Genomic DNA, 18,112 nt, shown 5'->3' on the forward strand with positions numbered 1-18,112 from the left:
TTCTTGGGAAAGGGTACAATTCTTTTTTTTTTTTTTTTTTTTTATTTTTTTAAAACCTTTATTTGTAAAATGCACAATACACAGCGTCTGCCTACAACCCCTAGGGGCCGGCCGCTATGACATATGGGAAAAGAATAAAGCAGTATAAATGGAACAGAACGCCATTAGAGCTGTCAATGAGCGAAGAGTAATGTATGTGGCATAGAACAATAGCATAAGGATATACAAAGGTTTAATTTTATAATTTTGTCGAATGCAAGCCTAAAGCTACAAAAAGAGTCAAAGCCACTCACTGAACAGGATAGTTATTATAATTTAGGGAGCATCCGGGAGGTGGCGTGATAGTGGAAGCATGTGACAGAAAACAAGTGACCACCATCCAGGAACCAGGATCAACCACTATGTCGCATGAAGAGACGATATAGTAAACTCCCTAATAAGACCGGACCCCGACCCCAAAGGAAGCGAAGAGATATAGAAAAAGGAAACAGAAGAAGAGAAGAAAAAGAAAGAGGGCCATAGAAACAAAGAGAAAACATAAAACACATCCCATCCCCCCACCCTGCATACCAGCGGAAGGCCACGGCCCACCCCCCCCCATAGGCATGCCTGTCGCCCCAAGAAACCCACAAGTGGGAAAGAGAGTATATAGAGTGAGAAGAGCCATCCCACCCTCCAACTCTCAGAGAAGGCAGGGAGGAGCTAGATTCGACGTAATCTCGGTCACCACCGGTCCTATTAACATCACACACGCAAATTACCATCAGCTTAAGAGTAGTAGCAATCCGAAATGTAGGTGGGGAGAATAATCTCAAGTAAACGAATAAATCAAACAAAGAACAGTCACATCATAGTCCCCGCCCAACAATACATACGTTACCCTTAAGAAATCACCGAGGACCAGTAGAAATTCCCAAGACCACCATCATATATCCCCAGCCGCCCGATCCCGGGCCCCGCGACCAATACAATACCCATAATCACTATCCCCGGCAGTCCATCAGTATCTCAGCTGTGTAAGCAGAAACAGACCGTGCACAACAGGAAACCACCCCAGCCCCGCCCCCCTCGATGCGAAGCAGCAGCATAGTCCAGCCTCATGGTAGACATCTTGGATGAAGTGAGCGAGCAAAGTGTCCACATCAGAGCGGGGGGGTGTCCGTAAACGTCCATCCAACACACAGCCATGATGGTAACAATAGAACAGGAGAACGTAGCGCCCTCAAGCACATACAGTCGATAAAACCACCCTCGGCCATCTCTCCTCGGATCCCGACCCGACACCATAATAGCATACGCCATCCCAACAGTTCCACTTTCCCGTCAACCATGTAGCATCCAACCACGTTTAAAACACATACAGTGTTAGCCTTGTCCCCGTCAATCCAGCCCAGCAACGAAGTCCAGGCGGGCAGCGGCCATCTTGGGCATGAGGTGCAGATGTAAAGACCACCACCAGTCCAAAAGCCCCTCGCAGAAATCCGTCCCACGTAGTGCAGAACACTCAGTAGCTACCCAGCAAAGGTGGAAACCCAGCAGCAGTACCTGAAGGCCGAATGGCCAGGGCCGTTGCAACATCATCTTGGCGGAGCAGGGGGGCCCTCCGGGGGACCCCAAGGTGGACACGGGGCAAGTCGACCAGCAAGCGCTCTCCAGCCGGTAGGCAGGATCCAGCGGCGCCCTCCCCAGCGTCTCCAGAGTAGAGGGCCCAGCAGCCGAATCATCCGGGGTGTAACGTGTCACAACACACGGCGGGGTACACGGGTCCCACCCGCCGGTCACCGGGTATCGCAGATCCGGCGGGGAACCGCCAGCAGCACAGTCGTCCGGGAGCCCACCGGGCATCACTCCATTTAGACGGTCCCTCAGATCACGGGCGCGAGCCCGCATAGATGTCCGCAGCTCGTGCAGGGCAATGTAGACATCTGCAAGGGCGATGGACTCCACAGCAGCCGAGTCCCGCACCCAAAGGGGGTCGCCATGTAGTCGTCCACTGTAGTGGCTGCCGGAGCCCATCTCAAAGGCGAAGCCGATAGTGTAGGCAGTGGGCGCAATCACTACTAAGCCACGAAGAAAGTTTAACTCCCGCCGTCCAGGGTCCTGCCGTAAGCAACTTGCCTTTAGGAAAGCGTCTCGTGGATCCCCCGGGGGGGAACCAGGCAAGATGAAGGGCGCCCGGTAAAATGGCGTCCGCTGCAGCGCCAAAGGATAGTGGAATCACCCAGCGCCGATCCTGGGACTGGTGTGGGATACAACGTATCTCCTGAGGCGGTATCGAACCAAACAGGGAAGAGCGGGCCGGACGGCACACTGTAGCAATCGTTTGCAACAGTAGCACAACAGCCTCCGGCCCCTCTCGTCACAGGCGTCCGCGGCTGCTGAGTCAGGGGGCAGCCTCACCGGAGAACAAAGGATCCGATCCCTCACACGCCGAGGCAGGGCAGGTCCAGGGCAAATCTCCGGTTCCACAACGAGCTGATCGGCGGGGAGCCCACCATTCGAGGCAGAAGCCCAGCGCGGCTCCGAAGCGCCGGTTTTCAAGCAGGATAGATATCAGGATCCGCTGCGCTTCGGACAGGAAGCGGGCAGGTTAGCGGAGCCGAGGAGTCAGGCGGCCATCGCGGTCTCTGGCGTAGCTCCTCCCCCAAGGGTACAATTCTTGGCATTGAGGAAGGTTGAGATGCGGTACGGACAGAGAAGTACTGAACAATCCTCATTCTCCCTTTCAGAATTCCTGGTGCTCTGACCATGACTGACACTAAGACTGTAGCTCTAAGGGGAAAGGAATACATCCTTAAACAGACTCCACCTATTAGTCATGTGGAAATAACTTCAAAGAGGAGATGGAAAGGACTGGAGGTATGAAATCTTTCAACCTTAATCATGTTGGAATGACCTGGTACTAAGAAACTGCCCTTTACATTATACAAATAAAGTCCTTGTGTTGAATTGTAGTGAGTGTTGTGCAAACTAATGCGCCAGAGGTTTTCAAGTCCCATCATCGATTCCATGCATTTGGGGGCTGGAGCTGTTTCACAAACTGCTTTCTTGAGATCTAGCACTCTTATCCCAAGTCTTACCCAAGAAATAGAAGTGGTACACTTCTCCACAATCAGAGATATCAAAATAATGCAGAGACTGATCCCTGGGACCGCATTAATCCCGGACAATGACACTGAGCGAGGAAACGTCTTACCGGCAACCCATGTGCTTACACCTCATCATCCCTGCATCGAATGATTCGCCCACCTGTTTATGTTGTTAAAGAGGTTACAAAGAAAATGTTATCTAGTGAGGAGTTGAAATCTAGATGTGGGTTGTTTGTACAAGAGTTGAATTCCACGCCATAGTGCATCAGCAAGAGTCAAACTTTTACCACCATGATTTTGCCATGCTACATTAACAGAGATTTATATTTTACTGTATTTCCATTTGTATACCCTTGCAGTGCTTTAGTGCTGGAAACCCCCATGCCCTGGTCTCGAGGGTTTCTTTATAGACAACAGTCTGTTTTATTTTTCAGTAAGCTTATCAGTAGTGTTAATTTTTTCTAAGAACCTTCAGTCAGTTGCAGAACAGTGCATGCTTAAGTCTTTAGCCAAAGAAGGGATAAAAAGAGTAAACGAATAAAAGAGAGCGTGTATGCATTATGTACACAACACATGAACGGTTATATATTTCGATTCTTTAATAAACTCATAATGAACCACAAAGAAAATGACATCTGTGTGGGTCTCTGTTTAAAAGGTTCATACAAAGGCACAGAGCGCCAATTCAACTACACTGAGACACTAAAGTCCTACACTGTTAATGGCTCATTTAAAAGAACCTATAAAAAATGTGTGCAGGTCTTCGCATATTATTGACATTCTCATAGAGGGTCCTGCACACCTTTTTTTTGTTGTTGCAAGAATAGATTTTTGCTCTGTAGACTAGCTCAAGCCGCTACTGTAGGACCATCCTACCAGAAAGAAATTCTTAGGCCTAGCAAGTGGTATCACAGCTCAAGGTGGCGGATGGCGATCTTGTACTGTGGCAGAAGGTTGCTTTACTGCAGTCTTCTATTCCTGCACGCCTAATAGTTTTACTATTTGGGATCCCATCCCTGCCTTAGCACTCAAGTCGTAAATATGTGAGGAGGTTAATGTCACTGAAGGGGTACTTCTGTGTCTGGGGATATAATAAAAAAGAAAAATTCGTTGGAAATGAATCAGCATTGGAAGGTCACAAACAATCCTAGTAATGTGAAATGGGAGGTAGTGAATTCCTCTTCAAATGCCATGCTCAATAATTGGCGGAATAGTGAAAGGATCATCGCTGAACGTATTAAAATTCTTGACAGGCTCAGATATGTTTTTATTTCTTGGCAAAGTTGTGCTGGGAAACAAAACACCGCGAATGGGTGATTTACTCAACCTTGTAGAGAGGCTAAAAACAGCCTACTAAAAGCATCCAAAAGTGGCAACAATCAGGAGATCAGGTTGTGTAGAGCCCAGTCCGTGCGCAAAATAAAGGAAGTAAAAGCTGCCTGGGACAGCAAGTTTAGGGCTGACCTCCTTTAGGCCTCGTCGGCCAACGACAAGAAAAAACGTCTGACTTTAGTAAGTGATGGTGACAGGAATTCTTGGACTCCTGTAGAGTGATCCATACTGCCCTATGAGTGGGTTGCCCATTTTTGTAACCTTTACTCATGTATGTCAGATAAGGATTTGCCCCTAACTGCCCCTGCTGTTGATTCTAATCTGAATGAGCCTTCTGCTACGGTAGAGTTCTCTTTAGAAGAGACTGCTCCAGCGATAAAATCTCCGAAGCAAGGGGGAGAACCGGGCTTAGACAAAATCCCAGGAAACTTTTATCATTCGGACAGTAACATCTGGGTTCCCTATGGTAACACCATCTCTAATGCAATTGCAGTAGGGTTACCAATACCGACCACATGGAGGATAGCCGAGATTCTCCGTGTTTTGAAGGGGCATCCAAGTGTTCCGTCCAATTAAGACACAATCAGCCTCCTGTATAATCTCCAGAAAGTTTTTTGCACAGAAATCCTGGGGCGTTTATTGGAACGGATAAATTACAATCATGTTCTTTCCAACTTCCAAGCAGGACTTAGAACCAAGACTAGCTTCATTGACCAGGTTTTCTGCTTTCTTCAGGCTAAGTGGAAAACAGTAGATATAAGTGGAGGCAACCTTTTTGTGGCGTTTGTCGACCTTTATGCCACCTTTGACCTGGTCCCTCGGAAAAAGCTATGGGAGACCCTGGGGAGATGGGGATCTTGTATGACTAGTGAAATATCTTAGTACGCCTCCATGAGGGGAACTACGCTGAGATTCGATGCAGCACTATGGGGGTTAAATGTGTATTAACAAGGGCGTCCACCAGGGGTGCGTCCTGGCTCTTATCCTTTGCTTTCTTTATATTAAAAACTGTGTGAAATACTTAACTACCTCAATGATTCCCCTACCCATGCAAGGCAGAAAATTCCAGGACTCTTCTATGCTGATGATACTCTCCTGTTAGCAAAAAAAGAGGGTGGGCCTTCCAACCCTTGTTGATAACTTCTGTACATCTTGTGCAGACTATGGTCGTGAAGTAAATGTTGCAAAAACTAAACTGATGATCTACACCAGGAATAATAGGGTGAACGGCACAGTAAAGTTGAGGAATGAAGTACTGGAAAGGGTTACAGAATTTGACTACCAGGGGTCCGAATGGATGACTCCGGATCTTGGGCACCACATCTCGCTAAAAGCTCCCATTCAGTAATCCATAGGGTGGGAGGTATTCTTAGGATGGCCAAAAGGCTAAGTACTTTCCAATTTCTCCCCGCAACAGAAATGTATAAGAAGCAGGTGCAAGAAGCAGCATTATTTGGTGAGAACTTTAGGGTTACTGCAATCTGAGTGTTTTGTTCACTAAAGAGAATAACTTTTTTAGAGCTCTCACAGGGCTAGAAAAAGGAACTCCTTTGATGCCTTTGACACTTGATCTCTGCATTGATTCTATTACTGAATTGGCGACTATTAGACCACTGCTATATTGGGTGTGTATTTGGGCCACCAGAGATTTACAAGAATATAGAGTGGGTCTTACTGATATTATGACACTTCAAGTGGCTGAGCTATGTAAAAAGAGCTTGGATGAGCTGGATCTACCTAATTTTTGGAAAGACCGCTCGTCCATCCCAGGTAATACAGCCCAAACGGTTAAATCTATTGGGACAAGATAGCTGCACAGAACAGTCTAGTTATAGGGGGAGACTTGCAAGGTGTTTTTAATGTAAAAATATGTGCTTAATGCCAAGGAATTCCTTGCTTATATTCATCCAGTGCAAGCTTGTATATTGTTCTTACAGTTCCAATATGCTGTTTATACTGCACTATGGGATTCCTTTAAGTCGAGCAGGTCAAAATGCAGTTTTTGCCCCACTTTTGATGAAGCCGAGAAACGCCTGATGTTCTTCTATCCCAAGTATGCAAACCACAGGCACAGGTGGATTGTTCCCCTCTGCAGGTGTTTATCTTTGACAAATTGTGTTAAGACCCAACGAATTGGCGAGAGTGATTAATCATCTGTGGTTGTGGTGGCAGTTTCTAAATTTCTTTATGTGGCATGGTCTGTCAGGCAAACATCATAGTATAGGGGAAGATTCTGTGGTGCAATTGTCACCTTTTAATTATTTATGTGTTGATTTTAGTCTCGTCATTAATTAAACAATTGTTATTTTATATTTTGCTGTTTTACACATTTCTGATGATGAAAATGTATTTGCGATCTATCGACAAACTTTGAATCAGCATTTGTTCCTCATTTACCCTGTTCTTTAAGTCTTGCCCTGTGACAATCATGCCAAAGGATGTTATGCGAATTCCTTGTAAACTTTTACAAAGATAGCAAGTTAAAAAGTCTTTCTTCTGAATGAGGTAGTTAATTTAGTGTGTATCTATGTTTCTTAAATAATGTTAGCGTAAGCCAGCTCCTAAAGTGACAGACCTCTGGGACACTCCAAATTATTTTTAAAGCATATGCTTTTCTGCTTATTTATAGTATGAATTTAATGGCGGCAAGTTTCCTAGTTCAAGCTCGATTAATATTGAAGCAAAAGAAGGCAGACCACATTATCAAGACATTATGTGCCCCTTTTGCCACCAACATGCCATTTGGACATATACTGAAGCCAATACAACAAGCTCTTGCCCGGCAATCACGTGTGACATGCTACATTCTTGCTTTTTTTGGTACCTCAAGCCAGAAGCCTTAAAATACTTGGGAGTCTATAGATCATAGACTATTTGTTCAGGAAAACATCCTGGATGATAACATGAAAAGGTGTATCGTGATAAATCTGCTGAAAATGTCCTGCCATAAAAGTACTGGGGAGTTGGAATGCTTGTAGAGATGGACCGTGGAGAACAGTCCTGCAGACAATAAACCCATTTTTTATCTACATCAATTAAATATAGTAAGCTACAGTACGCTGTCTATTTCATAATTGCTACTACTGCTTCCTTCATTTGTTATGCTCAGTAATTAAGTAATCTGTGTACTCGGATATGTTTTAGTACAGTGTTTCACAAACTGTTGGTCAGTCGCATGATTTTTGATGGGCCGCGGAAGTCCAATCAATAAATAAAGAAGGCTTTAAATTCTGTATTTATCTTGTAACATTTGCTGCGCTTCAAAAACAGAAGTCAAATTTCAGGACGTCTTATTGCTTATTTTTCTTAACTTGAGGGCTGGCGTTTACAAACTGCTCTCACTTTGCACTCAGGGAAAGAAAAGTAAAGTGAATTATGGGTCAATCTTGCTGGCGTACAAAGGGTGTGAAAACAAAGGCTATAGGATGTCATTTTTTTGTAACGCACAACAAAATGTAAATACCTGTAAATGAACTGTACACATTCAGCAGTTACGAAAGTAAATATGAAGCATATTTTCTGTAATTCAAAAGAGTGATGGAAACAAAGATTTTAATAGGATCAGAACAGATTGAGACACTTTACTTGGTGACGTACAAATGAGAACTATTCACTGAAACTCTATTTCCACACATTATAATTTGTGTCCAATACAGTTTTATCATTATACTGTATGTGTAAATTTAGTGCCCATTTCAATGGGAAAAGGGCTGTCGATAAATGACAGTGGGCTACCACACAATGCTTTAGTTACATTAAAAACAAAAAGAAAATCACCCGCCTCGTCAATTCAAGCTAGGTGGGTTGAGAAAGTTTGTAGTACTAAAAAGTGGGAAATGGTTCTAAAAATTTTGGGAATAACTGTTTTAGTAGATACCACTATTATGCTTAAAAAGAAAAAAAATACTATAGCGAAGAGTTGTACAGTGTCCTAAATGTTCTGTAAAATATGTAACGCTCGCAGAGCTCTATGAAAACAATATGTACCATGTATCAACCTTAGAAAGTACACCTCCAAAAACACTATTAAACTGGCATAAAGTATCCGAGATAGCCGGAGATTTACTCCGGATATCATCAATACAACATAAAATGCGGAGGGTTGGGAAGCTTTACAAGGATATTTATTTATAGCCTGCAGTCTCACTGCAGTAGTCACTGTCTAATAACCACTAGTGAGAATGAAAGAGTGGAAAAGCAAGATAACACTAAACCAAAGAAGATGAAACGTACGCTCCACCTCCTGATTACCTTGGATATTCATCCACTATTAGCAGTGGTCGACAGACATAGCTGAAGTCCTTACTCTGCCTACAGTGTAAATCACTGCAGAGCATTAGGTGCAGTATGGGACTGAAGTTCACATCGCATGCTTTGATAGACAAGCATTTGCAATGCAATAGATCTCGCAATTACAAGATTTTGAGCTACTTGCATTGTAAATTACAATGCCTTTTATTTATGTGTTTAAAAAACCTGCAATAATAAAAGGCATTGTCATTAACAAAACCAATCAGTCAAAGTTTCTAAAATGCGAGACCTATTTCAAATGTTTGTTGTTACAAGCGCCCCATGCTGCGCTTTCACGTCAATGGAGGCCACACCCTTTTCTTTAGACAAGCTGTGTCTAAAGAAAGGTCCGCATCCGCTATTAAAGTGAAAGTGTGGTATGGTGCGCTTTCACCAAAAAAAGCATTGGTCTGTCAAGTTGACATGCAAATGCTTTTTCTTGTAAAAGTGCCCCATGAAACAGAATGCGCTGAATGTTGCAGGAAAGCATATAGTGCCTGCAATAGGAGAAACTCAGACTAAATAAAGCTTACCGTGTAATGCCCAAAGTAAAATGGCCAGTCCTCATGGGAGGTTACAAATGAAGACAAGGCGGTACTAAGGAGGGACTAACAAACCTATGAAGGAAAAAGAAGTCAGCATTTACGAAGGACAAGGACACAAGCCAATGACAAATATGGGCAGAGAGTGGGCCGGGGCTTCAAGTATATACTCCAATACAGCATGCCTTGCAGAGCAACACATGCAATGCCCAGGCTAGACCTAAAAACCAGGGAGTAAGATGGTTCTTTAATGATATGGACTATAAATTGACTATCAGACGCTGTTGATGAAAGGAAGTCAGAAAAGCTAGAGACAGATTTGAAATTCTCATACTTTCTCATACAAAACGCCTAGAATCCTTGAAAACACTAACGCTAGGAGCAGTAATTGTCACTGGTATTGTGGTCACGCGAAAATAAACATGGCAAGACTGAAAAAAGCTTTATGGGTAAGAGAGTTCATCTGCCTACAGGAGGGATTTCCACAAGACATGAATACACAATGTCTGTACTAAGGATTATTGAAGCTATGGCGATAAAAATGTATTGGATTGTGATGAATGCGTGTGACAAATGTAGTAATGTGTTCCGCTATGTAGAACACTCAGTGGTCTGCATTCTCTTAGAATGTTGATGGACTCTTCGAGAAAATGGTGAAATGGATATGTAATTTTACAAATATTGTTCTACTACCACACAGATAGAATCTCTATAAGTCAGTAGAATGGAGTACATGACCTGGAGACAGGTTGAATGGTTAGCTACAGATGGCTGACCTAACCTGCCAACAGGCTTTCCAGTAACAGTGCTGTGAAAAGAGGCAACTGCATGCCACTGGTACGAAGCGAGGATGGTATTTATTAAACACACCCAAGCCATGGTGCAACCAGCACTGACAGCCTGACAGGCTGCATTTTTTCCTTCTCAAAATCCTTCTGGTTCTGACAAAAGAACCGGATGACAATAGGAGCACAAGGAGGACGTAACCCCAGAAATACGGGTAGGGGAGGCAGTGAAAATATTTAAGTAACCATGTGATGAAGTGTTAAAACAAGTTACCAAGATGTACCACATCCTGGTAACCGGACATGTACATTCGAATGCATGCACTGTAGACTCAAAAATGCATTTGCAATGCAATAGGTCTCGCATTTACGAGAGTTTAAGCTATTGGCATTGTAAACAGTTGAAATTGTAACCATTCCCAGGAATGCTTTGAATTTCAGCCCTAGGTGGAATAGGCTAACCATGTTTGGCAACCTAACGGCTCTGTACCCAAGAATTTAATCTGCAAATCACAGATGAACTCAAGAGAGGAAGAAACACATCTGCCATTGTGGTTTCATTTTCAGAAGACCTGACTGGAACGCTTGCTTCTGTAGTGAGGTCAGACTGACCTATATTGGTCGCTTTCTTGAGGGCAAAGGGGAGCAAACAAAAGGTTGGCAACAGACCTAGCTTTATAGCAGCCTAAGTATGGACATACTTTATGGTGTTATGTGACACAGTGGTGTCATTTCGCCTAAAACAATTACATCAGCCGCACTCTGGCCAGCAAGATTGGAAGTTAAGCTAAAGGAGAGAATAAACACTCAGCTTCACTGGTTAGATGATCGGTGCTTTGTTCATTAATTAAACGTATTAGCATGTTCAGGTAATATACGCCACAAATGGGTCACACCATGTAGCAACTTGTCCCTGCTTTTCTAAGGACTTTTTTTTGTAGTTAAAGAGCCCAGGATGCTCAGGACAGGAATAAGTTGTTGTGTGATGTCCATGTTTAGGTAGCCGAACACAAAAAATTCTTAGGGAGTCAGAGAGTATATTTCTATTTAGCACTTTAATTTTCCATGCAGATAAGCGATGTGTGGGAGGCTGTTTTGCTACAGCATAACATTTGGAACAAAAACCCTTGCTTCTTGCACTTGCACAAGGCTCCCTAGGACTTCTATAGCTTAGACTCTCCTGTGAGGATCTCTTCCCATCCCAGACATGTGGCTTCTGACTTCCAAAAGCTGTACATAATTTTGTATATATAAAATGTTAAAAGCTATGTTATATGTACCGTTTTGTCATCGTATAACCACATACCCACTGTCTAGCTTAATCACTTACCTACTGAACATGCCACCCTGCTGCAGGTGTTTATGTTGCTATATGTAAACACTAGCTGTACCCGGCCACACGTTGCTGTGGCTCAGTCTGGTTAAATGGAAGAGAAAGAAAAGAGTAAGAGCACGTTTCTAATATGTTTAATTTCACAATGCTTGTGGGTACACAATATGTTTTTGTGACTATTGTCTCTATGCGTCCCTTGTAGTTGTTACGCAGCAGTCAAATCGATCGTGTCTGTTCTGCCTTTCGATTAAAAACACGTGCGTATTGAACACGCGCGTATTCGAATCCAACGTTGTGTATATATAAACACGCGCTAATGTTGCAAAGTGAACCAACTCCTCCACGCTCCCTCCACCCACTTCCCGGTCAGACATCCTGACACCAACTGTTCATCCTAATATATGTAGACTATTGTCTCTATACGTCCCTTGTAGTTGTTGCGCAGCAACCAAATCGATAGGGTCTGTTCAGCCTTTAGATTAAAAACACGCGTGTATTCGAATCCAACGTTGTGAATATATAAACATGCGCTAATGTTGCAAAGTGAACCAACTCTTCCCCCCTCCCTCCACCCACTTCCCGGTCTGCCATCCTGACACCAACTGTCCATCCTAACATATGTAGACTATTGTCCCTTGTAGTTTTTGCGCAGCAACCAAATCAATAGGGTCTGTTCGGCCTTTCGATTAAAAACACGCAAGTATTCTAATCCCACGTTGTGTATATATAAACATGTGCTTAATCGACTCCAACGTTGTGTCAAAATTTCAAATAAATAGGTGAAGAACTTTCGGCGATTTAAGATTTTGAACAAAGGAACATTTACATTTTTATGTGTCTGTTTGGGCTTTCGATTAAAAACTTGCACATATTCGACACTCGCATATTGGAATCCAACATTGTGTATATAAAAATACCCCCCTATTCGAATCCAAAGTTGTGTCAAAATTTCAAAGCAATCGGTGAAGAACTTTCAGAGATTTGTGATTTTGAACAAACGAACATTTACATTTTTATTTATATACAAGATTTACGGTTGCAATAATTAATATTTAATAAAACACAGAAACAAGGCCAGAGCTACTTTATCACTAGAAAAGATCAATGGTATCCTAGCACCATTCCAAGATGGTTGTCACCCAACATGTAGACGCCGCAGTTCGAGCACATGATGGCCATCTTGAAGCAATGCAAGTATCAAAAAAAATATTCACCTCCCTGAATTTAGTCCTCTGGAAGCAAAGGTGTTCATGGGAGACTTGGAGACAAAAAAAATATCACACATTTACCAGTCCTTAGTCACACACTGCTCCTCATCATTGCAGAAATTACGGGAGACCTGGGAAAATGATATCGGAACACTAGAGGAAGAGGATTGGAGGGAGGCATCGGCAGCCCCCAGGGGTACTGCCATAGCAATCCACTTACGACTCATCCAATTTAAGTACCTACACAGGGTGTATTTCACTAGACAGCGACTGTGGCGGGTGGGACTCATTGCTTCACCGGACTGTCTCAGATGTGGTCAGGAGGTGGGGACGTTCTTGCACACAGTGTGGAGCTGTAGCTCTTTAGACAGGTCTGGAAGGGGGTGTGGGATGGTCTACCTTAGGCTCTGGGGTGGGTGCTCCCCCGTACACCGCAGCTGGGCCTATTGCATGTACTGGATGGGGTGGGGGGGTAACATCTATAAGAGGCACCTATTACTGCTGGGACTCACATTGGCCAAAAGGGACATGACCAGAGCGTGGAAGGATTCGCGGGGCCCCTTCTGTGGTGGCGTGGAAGAGAGGGCTTTATTTTTGCATGGGCATGGAGCGGCCGATTTTTATTGCCCGGGGGTGCCCACGAAAGCACTATAAAATCTGGAAGCGCTGGGCCGATTTTAGGGGTCTGTGCCTTGAGCCTCCGGTGGAACAGGACCTTCCAATGGCTATATGAGGGGGCTATGATAACAGGTGTATGCATACTGTCAGTTGAGTGTATAATGAATAGAAGTGAGATGGATACCGTGCGGCGGGGGAGGGTGGGATCAGGGAGGGGGGGGCGATTATTGCCTAGTTTATGTTTCAGTGTTTACTCTAAGAAAAAGCGGATTGCGATTTAATTGCTGTGACATATTTGACCTGCAGATATCTCTGGGGTACAGAGCCTTGCGAAATGTATGCGATCTGTCAATAAAATTTGTGTTAAATAATATATATATATATATATATATATATATATATGGTTGAAAGGGCTCCCGACCAGAGTTCTTTCCTCCCAGGAACCACACAAACGACTCACACACCAGGGTCAGTGTTCAAATTGCGTTTATTGGCAATAAACGCAATTTGAACACAGACCCTGGTGTGCGAGTCGTTTGTGTGGTTCCTGGGAGGAAAGAACTCTGGTCGGGAGCCCTTTCAGCCATACTTCCGGGTTTTCCGACACCCGGGACTTGCACCAACCTCGAGAGGACAAGAGCGAGTGGAGTCGGAAACCCTTTCTGACATATATATATATATATATATATATATATATATATATATATATATTCATGCTTGCAACCTGCTGCTAATGCCTTTGAAAATGTTTCTCTAGTATTGAGGAGCTGTGGAAAACACTAAAGCTCAACAAAGTGGGGGGCAAAAAAAGGGGCGTCAGTGATGGGGGAGGTGGGGCAAAAGTGGACACATCTGAGAGTTGGATAGGAAGGGGTGGCAGCGTTCACAACGTAAGCAGTGAGAGCATGCAGATTGGAAAAGTAGAATGAAAGAGTGTAGGAATGCAAGGGGAGAAGTGGGATAGCAATGCTAAACTGCTAGAAGCGACAAGGTTAGAGGAAAATAGTCCCTCACGCACTGTAATGCAGGCACCGGTAAGAGAACACTGAAAGCAAGAGGTGAGAAAAGTAATCACCTATGGGCTGATCCAAAACATGATTAACAATATCTGAAGCCAATGACTCAAACAGGAAGAACGCAAACAGCTGATGGATAAAATGGGGCGACCCAAAGCCCACTATAAGTATATATAGAAGACTTATTGGATACAATAGGACTAACAATGACAAACAGCTAAAGCTGTCCGTGTGCAAGACCTACAAATTGATGCTACAAGATGATTCTTATGATGCCTTTGGCCAATCGATTTGATTGCAGCAGATATTATGAATGGTAGCTGAATGATATATTAGAGCATGGGCAAAGAGAGGTTCTGGTGATACTGGAGTACAACATGAATGCAATTACTAATAAAAGTCAATTCTAAAATTATAGCAAATTCCTTTTGTTCCCGTTTTAGCACTAGGTTGGGGTCTAATTAACCCGAAACGGTAGTATTTGCCAAGATAATGCTAAAGTGGTTTTGAGCTTTATAGTGGATGTATTCTCAGAGCTGCTTTTATTATTCAACAACAGTAACGGAGTTATTGCTGGTAAAGCGCAGCCACTCTTTTACCTGTATACACAGCAGACAGAAGGAGAGCTTTTAAAGGCAGAGGCTGGCATAATATTTTGGAAATTACGTATCACGTGAGAACAATTGACTTTAGGTGACAAGTGGGGGGCAGGTGAGGTATGCGGATGTTCAGCTTCTACACAATGGTTCTCTTGTTCACCTCAGGCATTTTATTGCTCGAATTGTTTTCTCTTTTTTCTGAAATGTCATTTGAATCAAAACAATGGAAAAGATTCAGAATCAAAAAAAAATTAAATGTCACACTCAGCAGAGGGCAACTAGCCGGTCAACTTATCTTCAGTTTGTGCCAAATACTTCCTCCTGCCTACAGGTGCAGTGTGACATCATTGGGCACCTGTAATACGCTGAAACAAACCGGGAATTTTTATTTCTAATTACAAGTGAGTTCTGACATTAAAACTCGCTTGTAATATAAACATAATCTGTTGAGAAATAAAGAGTACAAGAGGTAAAGTATCCCCAAACGTATCGTATAATTTATATAGTGCTTACTAGTCCTATGTGGGGTGCTGCTGCGTTTGTCTGCACTGGTAGCATGCAACACCATGAAGGGTGTTGTTGAAGAGTGTTGTCAGTATGTTGATCCTATATAGTACATTATAAAGCTACTGAAAGTCACTAAGTGTTCTAGCTAAGCAGAAAACTGAACCTAGAGCTTACTGGAGGCCCCGTGTAAGCTAAAGAGGTACAAGTGCTGCTCTCTTAGTCATGCGGCATGTGCTGAAACACCGGACTCCGCTAAGTACTGAGCGTGTGCACCATATGAACCTCCCTGGTGCCACCATGCTCATATTCACCCAGAGGGATGGTCCTCTACTGCCTGAAGTAGGGGGGTGATTTGCGGTTGAATTGCGAAAAGCAATATTAGTCGAAATATGTCAATGTTGAGCTTGTTCGTTTGCCATGTAAGCATCATGATTTCCATAAAAGGAGAGAAGACAATCCTCATAATTTGTCCTCCCCAAGATGGTGGTTTGTCTAGTGGATATTAACAGAGGTTACAAATCCAAGAAAAGCAGAATATATTCAGTCATGTCTGTTTCAATTAGCACCATATAGAAAGAGGCACTTTCAAAGTGAAGGGTGAATCACAACACATTTGTACGCTTATTTTTGTCACATGCATCACGCCGTTAATACCTTTTTTGTACCCGAATGTTGCTCCCTGAACTTAGAACGCTCTTCAAATAGCGTTTTCTCGGCACCTTTTTATTACTCTTTTCTTCTTTCTGATGTTAGCAGGAGTTTGGCGCCTGTCTATTCTCTTCGGCACTAATACTCATCTTTAATCAGACGTGTCAAGGAGGATTGTTTAACCCTTCGTGAGCAATTTCCATTTAGCAGGGGGCATTTTAAGAAGAAACTGGTCCACGTATATTAGATCTGCTGTGCAGTGAGTCACTGAGGCTACGGAGGAGTCGTCCCTGCTTCAGGCAGCAGACACAGCAGACCTTCTTCAGACTCGTCCTTGAGCACTTACTTAGCCAATCATTACACAGAAACAATAGGATGCATGCAGGCACAGCCTTTTATGAGGGCAGAGAACTTAGGGGTAACTTGTATAACTGGGGAATAACAGTCACGTTGCTGGATTGGCTATTGTGCCACTCTATCATGTTCCAGTTGTCCTCTGAGATGAAGGGGTGTTTTGACAGTTGGACATATTGCAGTAGTAGTCTTGGACTACTACTGCAGTGTGGAGGGGGCTCTTTTGGCACTTTATATATTCCTTAGAACACATGGGTTCCCGCCTCACTTGGCTTTAATATCAGATTCGTCGACTTCCTCCCCTCTTTCCATAGCTGCTAAGAGACCCATAAATACAAATAGTTAAATAAATAAGTTAACACATTTTCTAAAAAGTGCGTTTTACCGCTGTCTTACTTCATCCTTCACAGAACGCACGTCACCGGGGCCTTTGGCTTCCCCGTGTTGCACTTACCAGCTGGACGCCAGGCAGACACACAGGGAGAGCAGGCACAGCGCGGTGCGGGGCTCGGGGCACACGTTCCGCGAGTCCCTGGACTTCACAGACGCCGGAGAGCACGTCTCCTTCCCTGCCTTGGCGGCCCCTCGCTCCTGCTCTGCCTTCGCTCCCTCAGTAGGCTTAGAAGGGGGCGCTTTCTTCCTCTGTTTAAGGTCATTCGACATTGTGAAAAGTTGCAGACAGACCGGAGCGGTGGTGGTGTGCAAGGAATGGCGTGTATGGGAGGTCCCAGGTCTCAAGGTGGTCAAGCGCCCAGGTCCGCCTCGCTCCCGCGCGCTGCAGACCGAGGGGTAAAGGTGGGAGCGCGCTGCAGGGTGTTGTTGATGTGGCACGCATTCCTCGCTGCCGCTGCAAGCCCCGCAGGAAGTTTCCTGAAGTTCGGGACTCCAGAAGTGGGGGGCGGGGGGAGAATGGGGTGGGAGCGTGCGTCTGCTGCTGGGATGTGTACGGGAGCCCAAGAGGCACAATTTTGCACACAAATGTTTTTTGTTTCCATTGGGCTTTCCTTTTAAAAAGGGTCTCTTTTTATTTATTTGTATATATTTTTTTAAAGCCACTTGAAACAAATCATCCATAACGAAGTATTTACTCCCTCTAGCTTAAATTATAACTGATGATGCTTTTGGCAGCAAAGAAAGGATTTGGAATATTTTATATAGTCGGGATTGCCATCTGGCCGGTGTTCTACCAGCATCACTAGTACAAAAATAAGCAAAATCGCCCACACCCGGTATTTATAGGCGAATATTTCGGGGTGATGGACTGGCTCTGGCCGGGAATATTGGGCCAGGCTGCAGTTGTGTGACATGGATGGGTGACAACTAGTATAGAAGGGAGGTAGGGGCGTAACAAACGCCCCCGCAGACCCCGCAGTGCGGGGGGGCCTCACTCTCTACAGTTAATGAAGGGGCCCCCAGGGGTCCCCGGCCCCCTCAGCTCTTCTGAGAGCTGTGAGAGAGGTCTGCGCTGAAGCAAGCCTCTCTCTCTCTGCATCTTAAGCAGGTGCAGCCTGCTCGGAGCCCTTCGCCCCTCCCTCTGACTGAAGAGAAACAAAGTATCAATATACATTGTTTCTCTTCAGTCAGAGCCAGAGGCAGGCCCAGAAAGAGGATGGGGGCACCAGAGACAGCACAGAGCCCGGCCCCCACTCTCTCCTCTCAACAAAGCGCACCCCACAAGAAAAGAGAAGAGACAGGGACAAGGATGGGGTGGGGGGCCCACCCCACAAGAGAAGAGAAGAGACAGGGACAGGCCCCCATCCGAGAAGAGACAGGGACAAGGATGGGGTGAGG

The 18,112-nt window shown here is 44.4% G+C and overlaps 1 protein-coding gene across 2 annotated transcripts in view; it reads right to left on the reverse strand.

Annotated features, from left to right (window-relative positions):
• Positions 1-17,225, reverse strand: part of IKBIP (IKBKB interacting protein) — a 126,339-nt gene extending 109,114 nt beyond the window's left edge. The window contains exon 1 of one of the 2 annotated variants that reach the window (XM_086918082.1): positions 16,776-17,225. In XM_086918082.1, the coding sequence (XP_086774208.1) occupies positions 16,776-16,984 (209 nt within the window). In that variant the 5' untranslated portion in view covers positions 16,985-17,225. The remainder of the gene's footprint in view (positions 1-16,775) is intronic. The other variant, XM_086918086.1, reaches the window with a different exon arrangement.
• Positions 17,226-18,112: the final 887 nt, after the last annotated feature.

The sequence above is a fragment of the Lissotriton vulgaris genome, chromosome 1_1, assembly GCF_964263255.1.
Source record: "Lissotriton vulgaris chromosome 1_1, aLisVul1.2, whole genome shotgun sequence".
Classification (NCBI taxonomy): Eukaryota; Metazoa; Chordata; class Amphibia; order Caudata; family Salamandridae; genus Lissotriton; species Lissotriton vulgaris.